The 20,935-nt window shown below is 41.9% G+C and overlaps 4 protein-coding genes across 10 annotated transcripts in view; 2 read left to right on the top strand and 2 right to left on the bottom strand.

Annotated features, from left to right (window-relative positions):
- The window catches only part of LOC135335843 (uncharacterized), a gene marked incomplete in the record, with an annotated part of 743,773 nt that overhangs the window by 590,392 nt on the left and 132,446 nt on the right, over positions 1–20,935 (bottom strand).
- Positions 1–20,935, bottom strand: part of LOC135336007 (proline-serine-threonine phosphatase-interacting protein 1-like) — a 54,747-nt gene that overhangs the window by 15,434 nt on the left and 18,378 nt on the right. The gene's annotated exons all lie outside the window — the stretch shown is intronic.
- Positions 410–7,234, top strand: LOC135335932 (proprotein convertase subtilisin/kexin type 7-like). Its single transcript, XM_064531646.1, has 11 exons — positions 410–1,070; positions 1,264–1,352; positions 2,186–2,408; positions 2,525–2,663; positions 2,953–3,154; positions 3,856–4,118; positions 5,396–5,549; positions 5,672–5,769; positions 5,827–5,926; positions 6,202–6,319; positions 6,727–7,234. The coding sequence occupies exons 1-11, from the start codon at positions 513–515 to the stop codon at positions 7,180–7,182; spliced, it is 2,400 nt and encodes a 799-aa protein (XP_064387716.1). The 5' UTR covers positions 410–512; the 3' UTR covers positions 7,183–7,234.
- Positions 8,188–20,205, top strand: LOC135335877 (uncharacterized). Of its 7 annotated transcripts, none has more exons than XM_064531512.1 (17): positions 9,350–9,539; positions 10,775–10,817; positions 10,911–11,033; positions 11,202–11,503; positions 12,021–12,122; positions 12,520–12,768; positions 12,966–13,058; positions 14,412–16,693; positions 16,868–16,936; positions 17,233–17,263; positions 17,360–17,449; positions 17,502–17,609; positions 17,774–17,844; positions 18,054–18,383; positions 19,254–19,428; positions 19,525–19,866; positions 19,999–20,205. In XM_064531512.1, coding segments are annotated over exons 3-17 (4,251 nt in total). In that variant the 5' UTR covers positions 9,350–9,539; positions 10,775–10,817; positions 10,911–11,028; the 3' UTR covers positions 20,001–20,205. The 7 variants fall into 7 exon arrangements, with proteins under 7 accessions (XP_064387584.1, XP_064387583.1, XP_064387582.1 ...); XM_064531511.1 differs by having other exon boundaries at positions 10,775–10,837; XM_064531510.1 differs by lacking the exon at positions 9,350–9,539 and adding an exon at positions 10,060–10,206.

Genomic DNA, 20,935 nt, shown 5'->3' with positions numbered 1-20,935 from the left:
AGGGTGGTGTGTGAAGGGTAATGTGTGAAGGGTGGTGTGTGAAGGGTGGTGTGTGAAGGGTGGTGTGTGCACACAGGTATGTGGTGAAGGGTAATGTGTGAAGGGTGGTGTGTGCACACGGGTATAGGGTGGTGTGTGTGCACGGGGTATGGGTATGGTGTGACAGTATGGGGTATGGGGTGAGGGTGATATAACACGTTATTTACCATTATCCAGGGGCAGAAAATGAACCTCCTAACACTGCTGTCGTGTCGCACGGACGCTGCACTGACCGACATCACTCTCAACAAAGATATACAATGTTTAGTAGCCAACATGGTAGGGTGGGTAAAGATCGTTACAAAACAAATGCATTATAGACTAAGCCTAGGTGGGTAATAATGGTTAACTAAATAAACGAAAACTAATCAAAACAATGTCACGCCCATTAAAAAACATAACAAACATGAAATCTGAAGACTAAAGACTCAACAATTTACAAGAGGCTGAACAGTTTGTATCAACTCTCAATAATGAAGTACAACGATCTGATATTGTCCTACTGTAGTTTACTGTTCACCATGGCAACCAGAACATGGAGCAGTGAAGACAAGACTATGTGGGCAGTCAAGTTAACACACACACACACACTGGTGGAAGAGATGAACACTTTGGCCGATAGAGTTGCCATGGAGATGGGATTAGTCAATCAAGGACGTATCGAACCATTTCAAGACATGTACAAATTCACAGAAAACACAAAAACAAGAAATGCACGTAATACTATCGATAATATTTTGGAAAATCACTCGAACATTTTGTGGTCATTAAAACAAGTTGTATTGAAGCGAACTAAACGAAACCTGATTAATAGGGATTCCCCCTCTGACGCTGTGTTGACCTCTGACCCTATGTTGACCTTTAATGACCCCAAATACATCGACCAATGGCATCTCCACAATACTAGGGAGCGAGGTCACGACATCAATGCTACAGGAATATGGCGTCACAATATAACTGGGCGTGGCGTGGTGGTTGCCGTGGTCGACGATGGACTAGAGTACACTAATGCAGACTTGCTCAGAAACTACGTGAGTAATTATAATTATGCTATCAAGTACAGTTGCAAACTCACTTTGGAGCAGTGAAGGACTTAATTTGATTCATGTGTAAAAATTTCACAACAATAATTGTAATACACACCCACACACACACACACACACACACACACACACACACACACACATACACACACACATACACACCACCCACACACACACACAGGAACGGCTGGGCAGCTATGACTTCAATAGTGACGATGCTGATCCCTTACCTAACCTCAAAACAAAGCTGGACAACACCCACGGCACTAGGTACACACACACACACACACCCACGGCACTAGGCACACACACACACACACACCCCGGCACTAGGTACACACACACACACACACACACACCCCGGCACTAGGTACACACACACACACACACCCCGGCACTAGGTACACACACACACACACACACCCCGGCACTAGGTACACACACACACACACACACACCCCGGCACTAGGTACACACACACACACACACACCCCGGCACTAGGTACACACACACACACACACACCCCGGCACTAGGTACACACACACACACACACACCCCGGCACTAGGTACACACACACACACACACCCACGGCACTAGGCACACACACACACACACACCCCGGCACTAGGTACACACACACACACACACACACACCCCGGCACTAGGTACACACACACACACCCCGGCACTAGGTACACACACACACACACACACCCCGGCACTAGGTACACACACACACACACACACACCCCGGCACTAGGTACACACACACACACACACACCCCGGCACTAGGTACACACACACACACACACACCCCGGCACTAGGTACACACACAATAATTATGGTGCTTAGGTCAGCCCAAATTGTCCATTTTCGAAAAAAAAAGCGTGAGCTATATAACTTGTGTTGTGAACATCCGATTTCCCCAAAAAAGTTAGGTCTACTTATAGAATCAGTGATTTATTTCTGGCCCCCATTGTCCCTAACTTGTGTAGTGAACGTGCCCACACTCTGCCAGGGAATGCTTTCATTATGTCGAAACCAATAAAGTTAGTATGTCAACAAAGCCATTAAACTTTGACTCCCCCCCTCATACAGATGTGCTGGACTAATAGCGGCAGTAGCCAACAATGATGTGTGTGGAGTGGGCGTGGCATTTGGTAGCCGTGTGTCCGGGATACGAATGCTCGATGGAAGTGTCACGGATATTTTGGAAGCTCAATCGTTTGTGTACAAGGCTCATGTTAACCATGTGTATAGTTGCAGTTGGGGGCCTGAGGATAACGGCCGCACCATAGAGGGGCCCGGGAAACTAGCACAGGTGAGCACTAACTGGAATAAATACTTTCTAATTAAACATAATTACGAAAATATCTTAAATTACAATATGCAGATAATGATTATTAATCATATGTTACATGTGTTTATTTGCTATAGGAGGCATTGCACCTTGGTACGCATCTTGGTCGCTATGGTTACGGTAGCGTGTATGTGTTTGCCTCTGGTAACGGAGGGACAATGAACGACAACTGCAACTTCGATGGATACGCTAACTCAGTCTACACATTGACCATCGGTAACCAGCTAATAGCTACTCAATAGATTATTATTACCGTACTTATGCATTTATCAGTCCCAGATATTGCGATGTAAGCATGTCATGTGATACCACCTCTCGTAAAGCTACAGCATTTTTAGTTTCAACCTAAAGTTATGCCCAGTTGGTTTCTTAAGAGCCTGTAATCCCAGATTGTCCAATTTCAAAACTAATTGATAGTTCTCAGAATTACCTTTCCAATGATGTGCTGAAATACTTCTGTGCATGTAGTAGTTACATATTGTGAAGACATGTACCATCTCCTCAGGTGCTGTGGATGAGCTCAACAGAATGCCCTATTACGCAGAGCCCTGTGCCGCAATGCTCGCCGTTACCTATAGTAACGGTCAACGTCGTAGCATCGTAACCACAGATGGTTCTAATCACGGAGGTTGTACTGATAAGTTTTCAGGTACTTCTGCAGCTGCTCCAATAGCAGCAGGGATGGTGGCACTCATGCTGGAGGTCAGGTGAGGCTCTGAGTGGTGTCATAACTTGTCATAACTTCACTGACACTGACATCTAGAACTGATAAGCTTTCAACCAGCTAAAGTTAAAAGTCCCTGGCATACTTGTCAACAACATAATGAAGCCATAATTGACCACATAACTCCCAGGGCTGGATTACTACATGTACATTCCCTATTTCAGTCATGTGACCATGCAGAATGTTGTGACCGTTTTCAATCCTCTATCACAATTCACAAATGTGCCTCTTAGCCTACTATATAATACATGTAGTACCAATCACCACCACCTCCCAGTGAGGGCCTGCTATAGTAATACAACTATGTTCCCCACTCCACACACGCCCACTCCACACACACACGCCCACTGACCTGGCGTGATGTACAGGCCATTGTTATATATTCCGCCCTCACACACACCCACTCCACACACCACACACCACACACACAGGCCTTGTCTGACCTGGCGTGACATACAGGCCATTGTTATAATTATACTCCGCCCTCACACACGCACACACCACACACACAGGCCTTGTCTGACCTGGCGTGATATACAGGCCATTGTTATATACTCGGCTCTCACACACACCCACATCACACACCACACACACACAGGCCTTGTCTGACCTGGCGTGATGTACAGGCCATTGTTATCTATTCTGCCCTCACACACGCCCACTCCACACACCACACACACACAGGCCGTGTCTGACCTGGCGTGACGTACAGGCCATTGTTATCTACTCTGCCCTCACGGTGGATGTCACTGGAGCACACTGGGTGGCTAATGGCGCTGGGTTTCATCACTCTGATCAACACGGCTTTGGACTCATGGATAGTTATAGACTAACATTGACGGCAGCCGTATGGCCGTTGCTACCGGCAATGGTTGTGACAAGTGTGGAAGGGGGGCGGGCAGTTGCTATGCCAACGACCGGACAGCCACTCATACAAACAATCAAAGGTAAATTATTAATTATGCCTCGGTGCGCAGCGCAAGTGAGGTACACGGTAGTGTGTGTGTGTGTGTGTGTGTGTGTGTGTGTGTGTGTGTGTGTGTGTGTGTGTGTGTGTGTGTGTGCGTGCGTGCGTGCGTGTGTGCGTGCGTGCGTGCGTGCGTGTGTAGACTGTTTCAGCTGCTCAAGGATCAATGAAGTGCAAGTAAGAGTTTCTATAGGCTTCTAGTCATGTTTTCTTGGCTTGCAATGGTTGGATTTGCAAAATAAAACTTCGCTCTCGAGTTATGCCTAGTTTTGCTTACTTGCAGCCTATTCAGAAGAGTCCGTAGCCAAACTTGTTCACCGAGTGTTGCTACTCTACTTAGTAGTTAGCTCTGCACTAGAACGCTAGCAATTGGTAGCTGCAGAGTGAGAAGAGAGCTGCAAGGCTCTGCTGACTTGCCATTAATTTTAGACTTAAAATTTGGCATCGATCGTTTTTAACAACAATCATGGTCGATCATTACCCACTATCTGAGTTTCCCGCATGCAGCTAAATTAATCATCATAAATGTGTGTATAGTTGTATCAAGGGCGTATGAAGAGAAGAGGGCATGCAACTACTATCTATCAGAAAACAAATGGGCGGGGTCTTATATCTAAAAATAGTAAAGTATGCATTGCACGTGCACCGTTTTTGTGCGTGCACGGTGAAGATATACGGAAACTTACAGAGAAAGTAGCTATTCTAGCTAAGCTAGCTAGCTAACATACTGCAGATGATTGTAGCTCTCTATACTAGTAGTAAATGATGCTAACAATGCTCAGTGACACTAGAAAGTGAGTAGCATAGTCGTACTAGAAGCAACAAGCCAGAAACCACAAACTTTGAGTTGCTGCCTCAAATCCTTGGTTTCTTTAACTCCTGTCTTGATGTAGCAGGTATAGCAATCATAGTGTTAAACTACTACGACTCATAAACTAACAGGACATGTTATACAAGAGAGATAAACAAGCTAATGGAAGAAAGTAGATAAAATATGCCGACTCAGCAGCTTGGAGTTTTTACATAGAAAACATAAGCTCACGTGAATCTTAATTAATCGTGACCAACCTCCTCTAGTGGGCGGTTGGCTAAATATAGCATATCCTGCTGACTTATCAGTTTTTTGACGCATACGCAGTTTACATTGTGAGTTGCATGCCCTCTTCTCTTCATACGCCCTTGGTTGTATGTTATGTAGCTTTGGCACCTCCACTGAGGCATCAGCACATCAGGTGGTGCTTTCTGTAATTAATACAGTTACTCGTGCGGATATTCCTGATGGACTGGTTACATTGGAGTATGTTGCCGTGACGATACGGGTGGCTCATGTTTGCCGAGGGTCACTGGAGGTCACCCTCACATCTCCCACACCCACACACTCCACACTTATCACACCACGACGCTATGACACGTACGTAACCCTTGTACAAACATGCAAGTAACCAAAATGGGTCATTTCAAACCTTTTTTTGTGTAGTAAAACTGAGGTTATGCCATTGACTCTTTGAAACAATTATTATCAGTACTCTACAGTTCACAGGATGGATTTGATTGGACGTTTACCTCTGCTCGTTATTGGGGGGAGGGGCCAGTTGGTCAGTGGATACTCAACATCACAGACCACACTAATCGTAAGCTACTATAATATAGGTTGTTGTTATTGTCACGTTTGATTGTTGTGTGTGTAGTATGTCCCGGACGTGAACGTAAAGAAGGTGTGGTTAACAACTGGACTTTGACCTTTTACGGGTCGTCAGTTACTCCAGAGGACGTCACTAGCAGACAAGAGTGAGTTAGCGTTATTTATAGGCTGACTTTATTTGCTCATAACTTGGATTCGATTTCACAATTAAAAATGCATTAATTTTTGTAGCCCTTTGAAATTGATGAGGTGTTTAGATCAGCTAGTGATGTAAAGGATTTCTGGTCAAAATGTTCAATTTTTAGTGGTAATAGGAGATCTTTCTGAAACAACTTCGAGTTGAATTGATTGTATATAGTAATATTCACCTACGCCCCCACGCCCCCACACCTCACACACACCCTCACACTCCCCCTCACAGATTGGTGGAGGAGGCAGTATCCAATGGCTCAGTGGAGTCTCCATTCCTCTGTCCACCATTAAACCGCACCCAGCATGATATTGTCATACCTTACACACCTCAGAGCTCGTTCACCACCGTAAGTACAATCACCTAACTCCTGGAGCATGTCATGTGACACACCTTACATCATACATGACTGTTGATCTAAGCAAACCATTTGATAGACCTTCCTTAGCTTTATAACAAGTGGTGGTTTCAAACTACTAATAGCAGGCAGTCTAAGATATTGTATAAGCTGCTGAAGAGTATCATTTAGAAGAAAAAGACAAAGGCGCCACACACACACACACACACACTTCACACACTCTCTCACACACACCCAAAAACTTACACACACACAACTAACACACCCACCCACACACACACACCTTACACACACACACACACACACACACACACACACACACACACACACACACACACTCACACACACCCATACACCCACACCCACACACACACACACCCACCCACACACACACACAGGTTGAGAAGGCGGGGCTTACATTAGTGGCCGTCATAATTGCTGTTGGGGTTCTACACTTCACTGTCGATTTTGTCTGTCGAAGGGTCAAAGGTCGATGTCGACCACGCTCCTCTTCAACCTCTGTACTCTACGTTAACAGAGGCAATAAAGAAAACGAAGAAGCCTGTGCACTATTACCCGAGACAGAACAAGAAAGTGTGATTTTTCTCGACGATGGCTTAATTAGAAACAATGAAAATTGCAATAATAACGGTACCAGTAGTACATCCGTCACTACTCAGACTGTCATTCCATTGGTCGATTTGATTGACGAACCAATTGCTGTCATTCCCAACGAGAACTTACATAGTGACAATAATTGCCAATTGGATAGAGGAACAGATGGTGACCATGGCAACACGGACCCTATAGATGAAACTAACGAAACTAGCTTGTTATTATTACAAACCAATTGAATTTACATGTATATATATAGACCCTCTATAATAAATTATTTTTCCGACAAAATTTTAACTTTCACATGATTGTATGTATGTATGTTAGCCTCGATCCCAGGCCGAGTTTTTGCTTTTATAACGGTTATGCGAACATGGTAATTTCCTATAATAATGACTGTACATGCAACTAGAAAATAAGTTGCTGCCGAGGGAAACACTAAAAAAGGCGTGGAGACAAGAAATCTGGCGAGAGTATAATTATAACTCCAATCTTTTACATCATAATTATTATTGTATGACGTTACGGTTACATTAATTTACGTAACACTGTTTTGAGCGACAAAACGGATACGATCTGTAACGATTTAGGGTACGATCGTGACTCATTCTTTTATAGCTATACACTCTCTCATTTAGCCATTAACGCAGTCAGTCCATGATGGTGCAAACAATTTGAGACTGAACAAGAATATATCTTCAAAGAATATATCTTCAAAGATAACGGCATGTCTTCCATCACTGAAATTATAGTGAGACTACATAATGATACGATGCCAGGTTTCAAATAGCAAGACTCTTTTGATTGTGAATTGTGAGTTTTCGCATAGGTTGCAACTAAAGCCTTGCAAATGTGATTGAGTGGCCAGTACACCCTGTTTGGCAGGTTGGCTATTGTCCGAGAGAAGCCTATAGTGTATACCCAAATCTATTTGCTAGCATAGTATGTTGCAACTACAATTTTGGAGGTTTCATAGTTTATTATCCTTACAGAATTACTAAGTGACTCTCAGCAAATCCTCGCTATGTAGGACTCTTGTACTGCTGCAGTGCACAATAGACACTAGCTGTTCTTATTGTGTGTGGACCATTACTGTAGAATCTAGTCTGTTTAACTCTTGTTGTGTTAAGGATCTTTACCCAAACACATTCTGCTTGTTAGAAAAGAATATTGATACTTATTCCACACCTGTTGTTTGTGCCATTGCATGAATATCAACATGATCATGAATGTATTTATTGCAGGTCTGATCCACCCCTTCTTGAGGCTGAGCCGTCACCATTATGAGGTGATCATCATTGGCACTTGGTATGAATTTGCTCACCAATCCTCCCCCTTGAGTCAACACACACTTTGTGAATCTATTGTGTATTAATTGCAGAAGTTGAAATTCCGTTACCACTGTGATACCTACGAGGAGGATATACACCCATAATTATATCCTATGTTAAACGTGGTCTCCGAGGTGTATGTAACCACGGTAGCAGAATAGCTGACAGTTTGAAACGTCTCGTTTGTGCCAATTTTTTTCATCAAAGTCAGCCTATTATTTTTCCCATCATTATTCTCAATGCGAGTATACCTATTTTCCTAATTCTTCAAGGCCTATATAGTCCCACAGCTAGGGCACCCTCCCCTAGCAAAAATCCAATACACAATGCATGCATACTGCAAAAAGAGTGAGACTATAATTATACCAGATTTTGCAGCCCTAGTTCAGCAACACATCGTGTCCTAGTCAGAACTAATTAACATCCACTGCTTTATTGTATGGTAACTTAGTGATCAACCTGATACTGATTGTGTCTCCATATTGTATACTGGAGGTGTGAGGGGTGTGGTCACTGGCTCGGACTGGTGAACTGATTATAAAGATGTTGAACTGTACAGCACAATCAATAGAGACTTCAGTAATTACGACTCGTGTTCATGTTGGTTAGTGGACTGTAAAATAGTTGTATAATTATTACATGTACTTGATACTGAGCGTCTTCGATTTATTCAGTTTATTCTAATGTCACAAAGTTATCAAAATAATAATTATTGTAATCGTGTTGCACTTATAATTATTAAGAGTGTTGAAGCTTGTATACCTAAACCGATACAGACTTGCCTACATGCAAATTCTCTAGTCCTGATGCTCTCACACGAAAAAAGAGCTGCGAAATTTGCTCGTGAGGATCCAGAGTCATTGTTGTGTTTGTTATAATTATTGTGTGTGTTGTTATGAAATCATTATTTTTCAATCTCTGTAGAATCTGATCTGTTTAACTCTTATTGCGTTAAGGATCTTTACCCAAAACGTTTGGCTAGTCTCGCAGGCCATACTCCACAAACTGATACTAGTCTAGTATTATAGAGAGTATGGCCCATTATATATACCGTCATAGCGAGTAATTTTCGTGGGGCATGGTTTTCATGGCTGAAGGCCGGACCATGAATATTTTACCCACGAATGAAGCGACTTGCCTATCTTTACCTGCAGTGCAAGAAGCAACCACGAAAATAGTACCTACGAAATGTCTCGATATTGCTGAACCACGAATATTTTGGTATATACAAAGTCTCGCGGGCCATACTCCACAAACTGACTCTAGTAAGTATATACAGTTAGTGCTAACATTTGGCTTGTTAAAGAAATAATAATATTATTTTAGAGAGAAAATCTTTGACAGGAAATTTCTCATACAAAAACAGTTCCAGAGGTTAAAGTGCATGAACAGCTATCCATTTAATATTTTGCACACCTGTACGTTGTTTGTGCCACTACATGAATATCAACATGATCATGAATGTATTTACTGCAAGTCTAATATCCATATCCCCTTTTGACACTGAGCTGTCACCAAAACGTCATATCTGGTCATACATTGAAAACCTTCTCATATATAGCTACTGGTATTGCACTATAACTGTACCAGAGGTGCAGTGCTTGTAACACACCTCACGAGTATAATTTATGGTAAAATTGCTGAATTCAGTTCATACAGTACTTTATTGATGCATCCCACGTGAATATGTATAATGTGAGCTGGTGTTGGGTTGCAGGTGTGTGCATTGTTGTCATTCTTACATGTAGGTGGTTGGTTTTAGTGGTTCCCTATTGTAAATATATGGCATCATCCTTTCCTGTGTAGTGTACTGACGTGACCATGTTTGGTATACTTGTAGTGTGTAGTGACCAACGATGATTTGACCAATCACAATTACTGTTGCTATCTGTCAGTCTGAGTGTTGTGTAGATCTATATATACAAGAATCAGGTAAATTGCTAATAATTATGTGCAAGTGCTCAATCAATCGTAGTTTTGTTACTTACGGTGGCCGAGAAGGCCACCGCCTTCGCCTACCACCACAATGAGCGCAGATGTTTTGTTAACCGCGCGCTTAATTATAAACACTTGCGGTAAAGAGATTAAACGCGCGCGGTAGGAGACACACAGCACGCGTGGTTAAACAAAGAGCCGCCACCAAAATTTAAGATCAGTCTGCACAAGTCATGTCAATAAATCATATCTGGATTCAAGGTATTCCTTGGCTATCGATGCAGACTGCGGGACATGATTGATTGACCTTTGACCTTGTGCAGACTGATGAGACAATTTGTTGGCGGTTCTTTGTTTAACCGCGCGCGGTTCATTGTGGCGATAGGCGTAACTATGGTGACCCTTCTCGGCCACCGTAGTTATTGAATACTGTCTTATGTATCTAGACCAGTGCATGGGTTCGGATAATCATATAGTGTATCAGTTTCTTGATGTATATATTTGCAAACCTGTTGTTTGTGCCATTGCATGAATATCAACATGATCATGAATGTATTTACTGCAGGTCTGATCCACCCCTTTTGAGGCTGAGCTGTCACCATTATGAGGTGATCATCATTGGCACTTGGTATGAATTTGCTCACCAATCCTCCCCCATGAGTCAACACACACTTTGTGAATCTATTGTGTATTAATTGCAGAAGTTGAGAGTTGTTACTATCACTAAAGCTGTGGCTGCTACTGATGATATTGGTCGTATGCAAGCCTTGAGTAAGCTAGTGAGGTTACAGAGACATTGGAAGCAAGTCACTGTCTGAAATGAGGTTAGTGCATGACACCACTGTTGTTTCACTGTTTATGTCAGCTATCAGTTGGCATGGTTACAGACACTTCACGGCTATTGTGTATCGTATATTTTACCACAACATTATCACATGCATACCCAAACACTAACTAATCAAGATGGCTGCACTCATCTTATCTCCCCATAGTGACGACCTTGCTAGACAACTCTACTATGCTAGTAGTGGTGGCCGTGACCAAAAAGTGCTTGACCTGCTACAGAGAGGAGCTCCACCCAACAACAGTGACTACTACACTAGAGAGTATAATGGATACACTCCACTACACTGTGCATGTGCTTACAACAATCTCCGCAGTGCAGAACTACTCATCAAGTTTGGAGCCATTGTAGCTGCTAAAGCTAACACTGGTTGGACCCCCTTACACTATGCATGTTTCTTCAACAGCAAGGCCACTGCTAAGCTGTTACTGGAGCACCACTGTCCCACAGGTTAGCCTGGGTGTTAGTCCAGCTGTGTCAGTAGGTGTTAGTCATCTTGTCCAGGTGTGTGGCAGTGACCGCCATTGTAGCTAGCAAAGCTTCACAGTAGGTACATTTGAAAAAATTAATTTAATGATTAATTATTATACACGGTGGCCATTATGTACAAACACTTTTTAGCATTTCATGGTCTGGTGGTACAGCCATTATAGAAATACACAGTACAGACTTGAATCAGATTGTAAATTTACAATCTTATACTGTTGATGAAGTTTGGTGACTTGAATCAGATTGTAAATTTATTGTTAATGACGTGTACGTACTCTATCTATTATATGCAAGCCATATAAAATTGTAGGCATTGGCGAATTTATATTACGAATTTTGGAGATTTGCTAAAGCATCCAAAATATTTTGTCATTGGTTTGACTTGTTTGTATGTTATGTCAATGTCTGGGTGAGTGCTACCACACAGCAAACCACATGTACTGTCAGTTCATGTGCTCCTGTTCAACCAACCATGCAGATATCAAGACCAGTGGAGGACAGACTGCTGCTGATCTTGCCAGAGAGAAGTGGTTCCTTGGCTTGACTTACTATGTGGAAAGGTTCCAGCCTGGACCTAGAGGTGAGTTGACCATCAGCTGTTGTACACAGTAGTCAGTAGGTATCTAGTGAGTTGCATGGTCAGTACAGCAGATCAGTGGTAAATTTCCGTGTGATGCCGTTCATGCACCTTCCATATATGTTAAATCTCATGCAGTTAATTAGTGATCAGTTTCTTTGAAGGTATACATGTTGGGAATGTATTAATTTTGTATATGATTGGTCACAATGTCTATAACCTCGATCTAGCAACATTTGCATCCATAGTTTATTTTATTGCCCTCTGGCAGTTTACTTGTACAGTGCAATACCACAGTGTATGACTAGACAATCACAATGCCTCAGGTATGCCTTCTCAGTACACTCTATAATTATACTACATGAGCCCCTTTGGCTTTAATATTTCCTTTTCTAAGTAGATCCTCTGTCCTCGTACCCAACACTGGAACAGCTGAGTCAGCTGGAATGTGACCAATGGCTTCAACTTGGTGTTCACTTGAGACTGGAAAATGACCAACTGGAAACCATAAAGAAGAGCCAACATCCCACAGCAGCAACTCTCCAGGCAGCCAAAATCAAGAATATTGACATGCAGTGGAAGGATATTGTGGAAGCTCTAGTGAGCATTGGAGAGTACAAGTTGACAGAGAGTGTGTGCACTCAGCAAGGTCAGCAAATGATTGCTCCTGTTAAACTACTAGCATTGGTAACATTGTTTGGGAAACTACTCCGTACTACAAGCTTGTGTAGAATAATAATAGTCTTTTCTTTCTCTTTTGCTATCTGTCTGTATTAACCAATACACTGTACAATGCAAGTAAACTTAACAATTGGATTTCATCTTAATTAATTATGCTAACTGCAGGGGAAGGTGAAAGTGCTCTGTCAGTGAGTGCATTCTATGGCTGGCTGGACTGTGTCAAGCGTCTTGTGGAAACTGTGGGCCTCGATCCAAAAGGTGAAATGTAATACCTATTATTTTCCTTTCACTCCTATAGACAAGCTCTACTTATTTGCTTGTTGTTTACCTGAGCCCCCAGTTTACCTTTTTACTGGGTGTGGTCAGTCATTAGCAAGTACAACACATGGCTCACAGACTGGGCGTGTTATAAATTGCTGAAAAAGATTATGTCTCGAGAAAACACAACTTTCTTATTTTGAGCGAGTTAAAATAGCCTCGTTTATAGGGCGTAACGCGGATGGTTTTACTACAGATTCAATGTAAAATGATCACGTGAACTGCTTCCATTACCAATCTCTCTTACTCTTCTATCTATGGTACAGGGAAAGAGAACACATGCAAGACAATAGAGACCTTCTCGAATAGGACAGAAACGAATGTTCTTTTAGCAAATCTTAGATACCGTATAGCGGGTAATTTTCAGGGGACAAAATATTCGTGGTTCAGCAATATTGAGACATTTCGTGGGTAATATTTTCGTGGTTTGCTGCTTGCACTGCAGGTAAAGGTAGGCAAGGTCGCTTCATTCGTGGGTAAAATATTCGTGGTCAGACCTCCAACCACGAAAACCACGAATATTTTGCCCCACGAAAATTACACGCTATACGGCACATCCCACCCTTCCTCTTGAATCTTTATAATTATTCTTTTCCTTGAGGTTTCTGGCATACGATAACGTTGTTCAATTAGCTTATCTTGATGTCATCTCTTACACTCACTACTTCACTTGCAAAATCTGATAAATTATATCGTAACCTGAATGGTGCAGGTTTAATAATTCATAGGAATTTCGAATGGTTATTACTATGTCTAGTGCATGTTGTATATACATGACCTACCTTCAGAGAGTGTAGCCAGGTTGTCACTTCTAGCTTTACTGCTCTCAGGCCGAGTATTCTCAGGGATACTCTCAGTGTTACTCTCACTCTCAGGCTTTGACTTTTTCAAACCCCATATAGCTGAGCAATGAAGCTTGTCTTTTGGCCATAGTTCCAATCGAAGCGAGGTCCTCATTAGATAGTGTTCACGTTCCGCCTTGGCCCTGCTAGCAAAGTATTGCATTTTGCCAGCCTTTCCCCCAAATTCCTACACTGCATGTATTATATAGGCACCACCTGTACTAGAGTGAACATGGTAATATTGGGAACCTGTGAATGACATTATAACAGATTGTCGTTATGCTCTCGCCTCTCATTCCACACTTGTTAGTGTTTCCTCTATAGCTGACAAATTGTAGTTCATTTCACATTAATTGCAAATGTTTTGAATATAGACTATAGATCTAGAATAGCTATTACATTAACCAAGTTGCATTTACTCAATCAGTGAATTAGAATTTCTGTTTTCCAGATCATCTCCTGGTAGTCTCTGTCAAAGGGAACCAAAATCAAAGAGTTGTGGAATATCTTTTAGCAGAATGTCATTGTGATCCGAATGTGACCGACAAAGAAGGCAAGACACCTCTCGATTTGGCCAACAACCCTAAGATCATAAAGCTCCTCTTGAAACACGGAGCCAAGGCTGCCAATGTCTACAAGGAACACAGCAAGCTCATCGGAAAGCTCTCCTCCGAGCGACCCCCACACCTTCCTCTGTCTGTGCTCGTCATTGGTGATGGTGGCGTGGGGAAGAGCACTCTGTTGAAGTCCATTTTGAGCTCAAAAGGGTTTTGGTCTCTATTCCAGAAGGCAAGACCTGTAGATGACGTCGATGCAAAGACAGTGGGGATCATACCGTATGAAATATACACCAAAGAGTTTGGGAGAATCATTTACTTTGATTTTGCTGGCCAGAAAGAGTTTTACACGAGCCACTGTGCTATTCTGGAGAATGCTGTTCAAACCTCACCACCCATCATTATCCTCTGTGCTAAGCTGGTAGAAAGTGAACAGGCGATTGTTGATTCCATGTATCGTTGGTTGACCCTTGTCCAAAACCAGTGCACCAATCTGAAAGGCAAAGCACACGTGATAGTAGTTGGTAGCCATGCCGACCAGGTGAAGGAAATGGAAGAAGATCCACGAGCCAAAGAGGAAATCTTTGCCCCCATTATCAAGCAATTCCCAAAGTTTGAGTTCACAGAGTTCATTCCAATGGATTGCCGCTTTGCTGATTCGGATGACATGAAAAAAGCAAAAGAGCAAATCAAGAAAAGCTCCGCTATTCTCCGCTCTCCAGAAACCATCAGCCTGAATGCTCACACCTTTTACATCTACCTTGCCGAAAGCTTCAAAGATGATCTTGCTTTGTCGTTGGGAAATGTATATGAAAGAATTAAGAGCGATCTTAACGAGGATCTGTCAAAACGCACTCAAGATATTCTTTCTTTCATACCCAGCACCATCCCTCACCTTGTAGAGATCTGTGACCAGCTGCATAAAAGAGGTCTCCTCTTGTTTCTTCGCAATGACAGCTCTCCAGAGAAGTCTTTCTTAGTGATTGATCAAGCAACGCTTCTCTCCAGAGTCACTGGGACCGTGTTTGCTCCTGAAAGTTTCCGCCAACACTGCAAGCTAGCTTCAAGCACTGGAGTGGTGCCTTTGTTGAAATTCAAAAAAGAATTTGATGGCTTCGACATAGAGATGCTGGTTGCCTACATGTCACATTTAGAGCTGTGCTTCGAAATCTTAGATGAGCAAGTTTTAGATTTCATTTCGAAAGAGATTGTTTCTTCCACTGACAGAGATGCTTCTGTTCCTGAGTCTGACACTCGATACCTCTTCTTTCCTGGGCTCATTCGAATCGAAACTCCAGAGCAAGTTTGGAAAGACACTCAAAGCGTCAAGTATCACTTTGGTTGGATACTTGAAACCTCTCAAGACACCGAGTTTTTCGATCCTCGCTGCCTTCAGGTCCTCATTCTAAGGATAGTATTCACATTCCGCCTTGCCCCTGCTAGCAAAGTATTGCACCATGTCCCTACCCTTCAAAAATTCTGCTCTATATGGAAGAATGGTATCTACTGGTGCAACGATGATGGGATCACCGCACACTTCGAGCTTGCTGAAAATGGCCGATCTCTTGCTCTCAAAATACGCTCAGACACAGTTCGACCTGAAGGTTTGATTCATCGCTCCAGAATTTTGAGCACAATCCGTGAGACTGTTGAATGTTTTGGCCGCAATGTGAATGTGATTGAATCGGTGATTGATCCAGATGAAGTTGTCAAGCATCCTCTGAAAAATCCCTCTGACCTCCCATTGGTCAACATCAAAGATATTGCAGCAGCTGTCTCCTCCAACAGAGGCACAATCAAATCAACACAACAAGTTGCCTTTGCCTTCAAGCATCTCTTACAGTTTGATACGTACGCTGGCCTGGATCAAACCATCATACAGTGTATCCACAGTGACAAAAATCCCAAGAAAAATGAGAAAATCTCCAGAGCTTTCATTTCATATTTTTCCAGCCAAATTTCTGACCGTGACAGTGAAGAACAGGATCAAGTAGCTCGAAACAGTCGCATGTACAAAAAAATCCTGGGCCCTTCCATTGTCAAAATTCAGTCAGTCAGTCCCAGACAGGAGGTGGTCCAGGCCCTGGAGACGTGGAGGAGTGAGACTGAGGGAACTTACAGCTGTCTGAGGGAGGTTCTCAACAAGTACAGCGTCTTCGCTGGGAGAAACCCTCTGGTGAGTGGAATTTATTCATAAGCTAATGAATAATTATGTCTAAGTTGTTTGCTTACTCCCTCTTCCCCTTATGTACATACTCTGGTGAGTGGAATTCATTTTCCCTAGCTAAATAAAATTCTAAGCTGATTTTGCTTCCGTGTACTAGTCCCTCGTCCCCTCATGCACATACAGGACCTAGCTGGTGTGGCTCATGATGATATTGATCCCTCTGTGTTTAGTATCAGTGGAGATGAGCTAACGGTGAGTAGTTGGTACATTAAGCTGTCTCTTTATAGGCTCTAAGAACAATCTGTAATTGTGAATAAAACTATAGCTATTCTGAAATAATTTATTGACTGCTTTGAGTGAAAGAAAAGCATTTTAACATGCAAGTGAGCGAGTGTACATAATGTTTCGTACCTATTCTATTATGCATGCAACAATCACAGTAGAAGTGTGCAATTAAGAAACTATTGTGTTCATTCTAGTACAGTGTAGCTTACATTCAAGAGGATCACTGAAGTGTGAAATAATAAATATTGTATTACTCTTCACAGGATCACCAGATACCCTCTACCCCTACCTTAGGTATGACTTCACAATAATTACTCAATAACTATACATGCATGACTATTATAATTATACATGTAGTGTGTATCAATAATATCAATCTTTTGTTCTCAGCGTCAGGTGAACTCTCCATTGATATGAATCAGAAGTCAACGATTAGAGAACACCATGATACTGTCTCTGTTGTAAAGACGCCATCATCAGGTTGGGTTATTTCAACAACTGTAACACTGTTATTCACTGATCACTCTTATAGATGAGGGGTCCCTGTCATCAGAAAGACTCCAACACTCAGCAGCTCCAGTCCAGAGAGTAGGAGCTACATCAGCTGGTACTGGGGACAGTCAACTCCATACTAAAAGAGGTAAATTCACTGATGATCAGATAAAGTAACGTACGAATGTACCATAGCAGGTTATTTTCAATGGTGGAAATAGAACTGACCATGCACAGTGCTATTATGTCATAATTATATTGGTTTTTGAAAAGCATTTCCTCATATTGGCATTTCATTTTCTTTGCTCTCAGAGATCAAAATAGACACTGCAATCACTGGACAACTGGAGCACCAAATGAAGTATGGAGATGCTCACATACAGGTAGGTATATAGCTATAATTATATACTTCAATGTCTGCTAAACTGCACGTCCATGAGTTTGCTAAGTCAAAAGGGTCCAAATCATTGTCGACATGGCACAATTTGGTGAATGTGTGTCCTTGTACTCTAGTCCACTTAAATGTTGTTGATTTGCCCGGATTGGGCTGTCTATTAGTGGGTCTAGTTACTATGGTTTCTGCCATGTACAGGATCCAGGGACCACCAGCCTCCATCAGTTGATGGTCAAGCATGGAGTCACTGACGAGCAATTGGATCGAGAGATTGAACAAGACGATCTTGCTCCAGTAGCTATGCACTTCGATAATGTGGAGCTCTACCTCAACCCACTGAAGTTGACTGGAAATGAAAAAGCTGACGTGAAGAGAGACGCTTTTGTTAAAGGCAATCAAGTGGCAGTAATCAACTGTTTGTCAATCTGGAAGGGTCACAAACCCAGTGGAGTAACCTTCAGAGCACTGATTAGGATCTTATTAGATCTGAGGAAGGAAGAGATTGCTACCAAGATCTGTCAATACTTGGTAAATTGTTATGTCAGCACGTAAAAATTATTCCACAGTTTTATATAATTGCAGTGTACGTACTGTACTGTATTATAGCAGTGGCATAGGAAGTGGGGTGGACCGGAGCCCCCCTTGTTGGAGAACAATTTAGCTTGAACCCTTGAGCTAGCTTAGCTACAGCATGCTGGCTGTAGCCAGCTAGCTAAAACTGTAAATTACGTCAATGATGGGCTAGGTTTCAAAAGTCAAAAGTGCAAAGTGATGATCTACCGCAGAGATAATGATTGATCTGTGAGCCTATATAGTCTCGAATTCCAGCCTCTTTCAAGAATACAAAGTTGGGGAGGGCGTGGCCAGACTACTATCAACCCCCCCTTGCAAAAAATTTTCCTACGCCACTGGTTGGTTATAGGATGGGATACCGTACAGCGGGTATAATTTTCATGGGGTAAAAAAATTGGAAAATGGTGATTTATGTGAGCATACATTTTGTTTAACTTCATTGCATGTGTTACGGTAAGTCACGCCTACGTTTTCGTGGGGAAATTTTTCGTTTAGGCCAGCCTACCCACAAAAATAACGAATGTTTACCCCACGAATATTACCCGCTATATACGGCAGTGAGGGTAAAAAATAATTATATCTGGACTTTAATTGCATTCCGATCGTCTTATTCTTCCTTCAATCTTATTCTTACCTTCAATCCTCTGATATACAGTAAAATCTTCTGGACGCATGTTTTAATTAACCGAACAATCTTCCTCTAGTGGTATAATGCATGTATCGTTAATGTTAACATGCACTCTTCTGCTCATGTGGTGTACAGCAGTCAATGATTGTACATAGTCATGCATGCCAGGATTCGAACACTGACTTCTCTTCACACAGGCTGATGGTAACAGTCAAGTCTATACTCAAAGAGCTGATAAATCTGCTAATTTAAAACCAGACATCATGTATGAGGGGTCCCTGTCATCAGAAAGGCTCCAATACTCAGCAGATCTGGTCCAGAGAGTAGGAGCTACAATATCATCATCAACCAGTGAAGTCCATACTAGAAGAGGTATAAATTCACTGCTGATTCAGATGATTACTATGTATATCTTCATGTAAATTGTTGGGGCCATATATGCACTAATAAATGTTCACTTCTCTATAGGACTACCCGCTAATCGAGTCACACTCCAAGATCTAGTGAGCAGATACAGTCTGACTGACAAGCAGCTCAACAGTGAAATAGGGGACTCCGATATTCCCTACCTGGCCGAATATTTCGATGGTGTAAAGATCTATGCGAGTGCAATGGGACTGACTCCTGCACAACAGGCCGATGTGAATAGGTTGTACTGTAATGAAGGAACTCAAGTAGCCATGACTGAATGCTTGATTCTCTGGAAAAGACACGATCCTTTCGCAGCAACTTACAAAGCTTTGCTGGAGTTGTTACTGGGACTGAGGAAAGACGAGATAGCTGATAATATCTGTCAGCACTTATCTCAATGTGAGTACTATCATGTATACATACCATAATTATGTGCATGTACGCTTGTTTGTTGGCCGGGTATATACTAATATTAGACAATGCATGCACTTATAATTATTACTGACTGTGTCCATAATTATAATTGTACAGGAGGTGTGAGGGGTGTGGTCACTGGCTCGGACTCATGAACTAATTATATACACAAGCAAACAAATGTATAACTGTACAGGACAGACATGTAATCGTTTAGAAGTGTAAAATAAGATAATAATTTTTGTTCGTACTATAATTATAGATGCATGCATGTACATGTTTTGTACGGAAACTGCTATAATTATGTTATGTTTATTCTATTTATCCCCGGGTATTATTTGACAGGCATATATATATTTTTGAGTAAAACCTCCGCCGTTCACGAAAATATACTCTTGTGCCAAAAATGTTTACAGAAATGCATGCATGGTGCTTAGAAATGGTGGGCGTATTCTTGCGAGGGTACGGTATAGCCAGCCTATTGGTCAATTTTGAGTTAATTTTGATAGGGTAATTCTGAGAGCTATTGAGTTTTGAAATTGGACACTCTGAACAAAAACTAACATTAGGTCAGCAGAGGCAATAAAGAAAACAAAGAAGCTTGTGCATTATTACCCGAGACCCGAGAAAATGTGATTTTTCTCGACGATGGCTTAATTATAAACAATAGAAAATTGCAATAATAACGGTGCCAGTACTACATCCGTCACTACTCAGACTGTCATTCCATTGGTCGATTTGATGGACGAACCAGATGCTGTCATTCCCAATGAGAACTTATGTAGTGACAATAATTGCCAATCGGATAGAGGAACAGATGGTGACCATGGCAACACGGACCCTATAGATGAAACTAACGAAACTAGCTTGTTATTATTACAAACCAATTGAATTTACATGTATATATATAGACTCTCTATAATAAATTATTTTTCCAACAAAATTTTAACTTTCACATGATTGTATGTATGTATGTTAGCCTCGATCCCAGGCCGAGTTTTTTTGCTTTTATAACGGTTATGCGAACATGGTAATTTCCTATAATAATGACTGT

Source organism: Halichondria panicea, chromosome 5 (assembly GCF_963675165.1).
Source record: "Halichondria panicea chromosome 5, odHalPani1.1, whole genome shotgun sequence".
Lineage (NCBI taxonomy): Eukaryota > Metazoa > Porifera > Demospongiae > Suberitida > Halichondriidae > Halichondria > Halichondria panicea.
The sequence above is the reverse complement of the archived record's forward strand: the minus strand, read 5'-3'. Positions and strand labels throughout refer to the sequence as shown.

Excerpts from the sequence above, each read along its gene's own strand:
- LOC135335932 (XM_064531646.1), top strand. The coding sequence starts at position 513 with ATGAAGTACAACGATCTGATATTGTCCTACTGTAGTTTACTGTTCACC. Across the intron at positions 2,664-2,952 it reads AGTCTACACATTGACCATCG|GTGCTGTGGATGAGCTCAAC; the intron begins GTAACCAGCTAA and ends CCATCTCCTCAG. Across the intron at positions 5,927-6,201 it reads GACGTCACTAGCAGACAAGA|ATTGGTGGAGGAGGCAGTAT; the intron begins GTGAGTTAGCGT and ends TCCCCCTCACAG.
- LOC135335877 (XM_064531514.1), top strand. Across the intron at positions 17,450-17,501 it reads TGTAAAGACGCCATCATCAG|ATGAGGGGTCCCTGTCATCA; the intron begins GTTGGGTTATTT and ends TCACTCTTATAG. Across the intron at positions 18,384-19,253 it reads CCAAGATCTGTCAATACTTG|GCTGATGGTAACAGTCAAGT; the intron begins GTAAATTGTTAT and ends CTCTTCACACAG.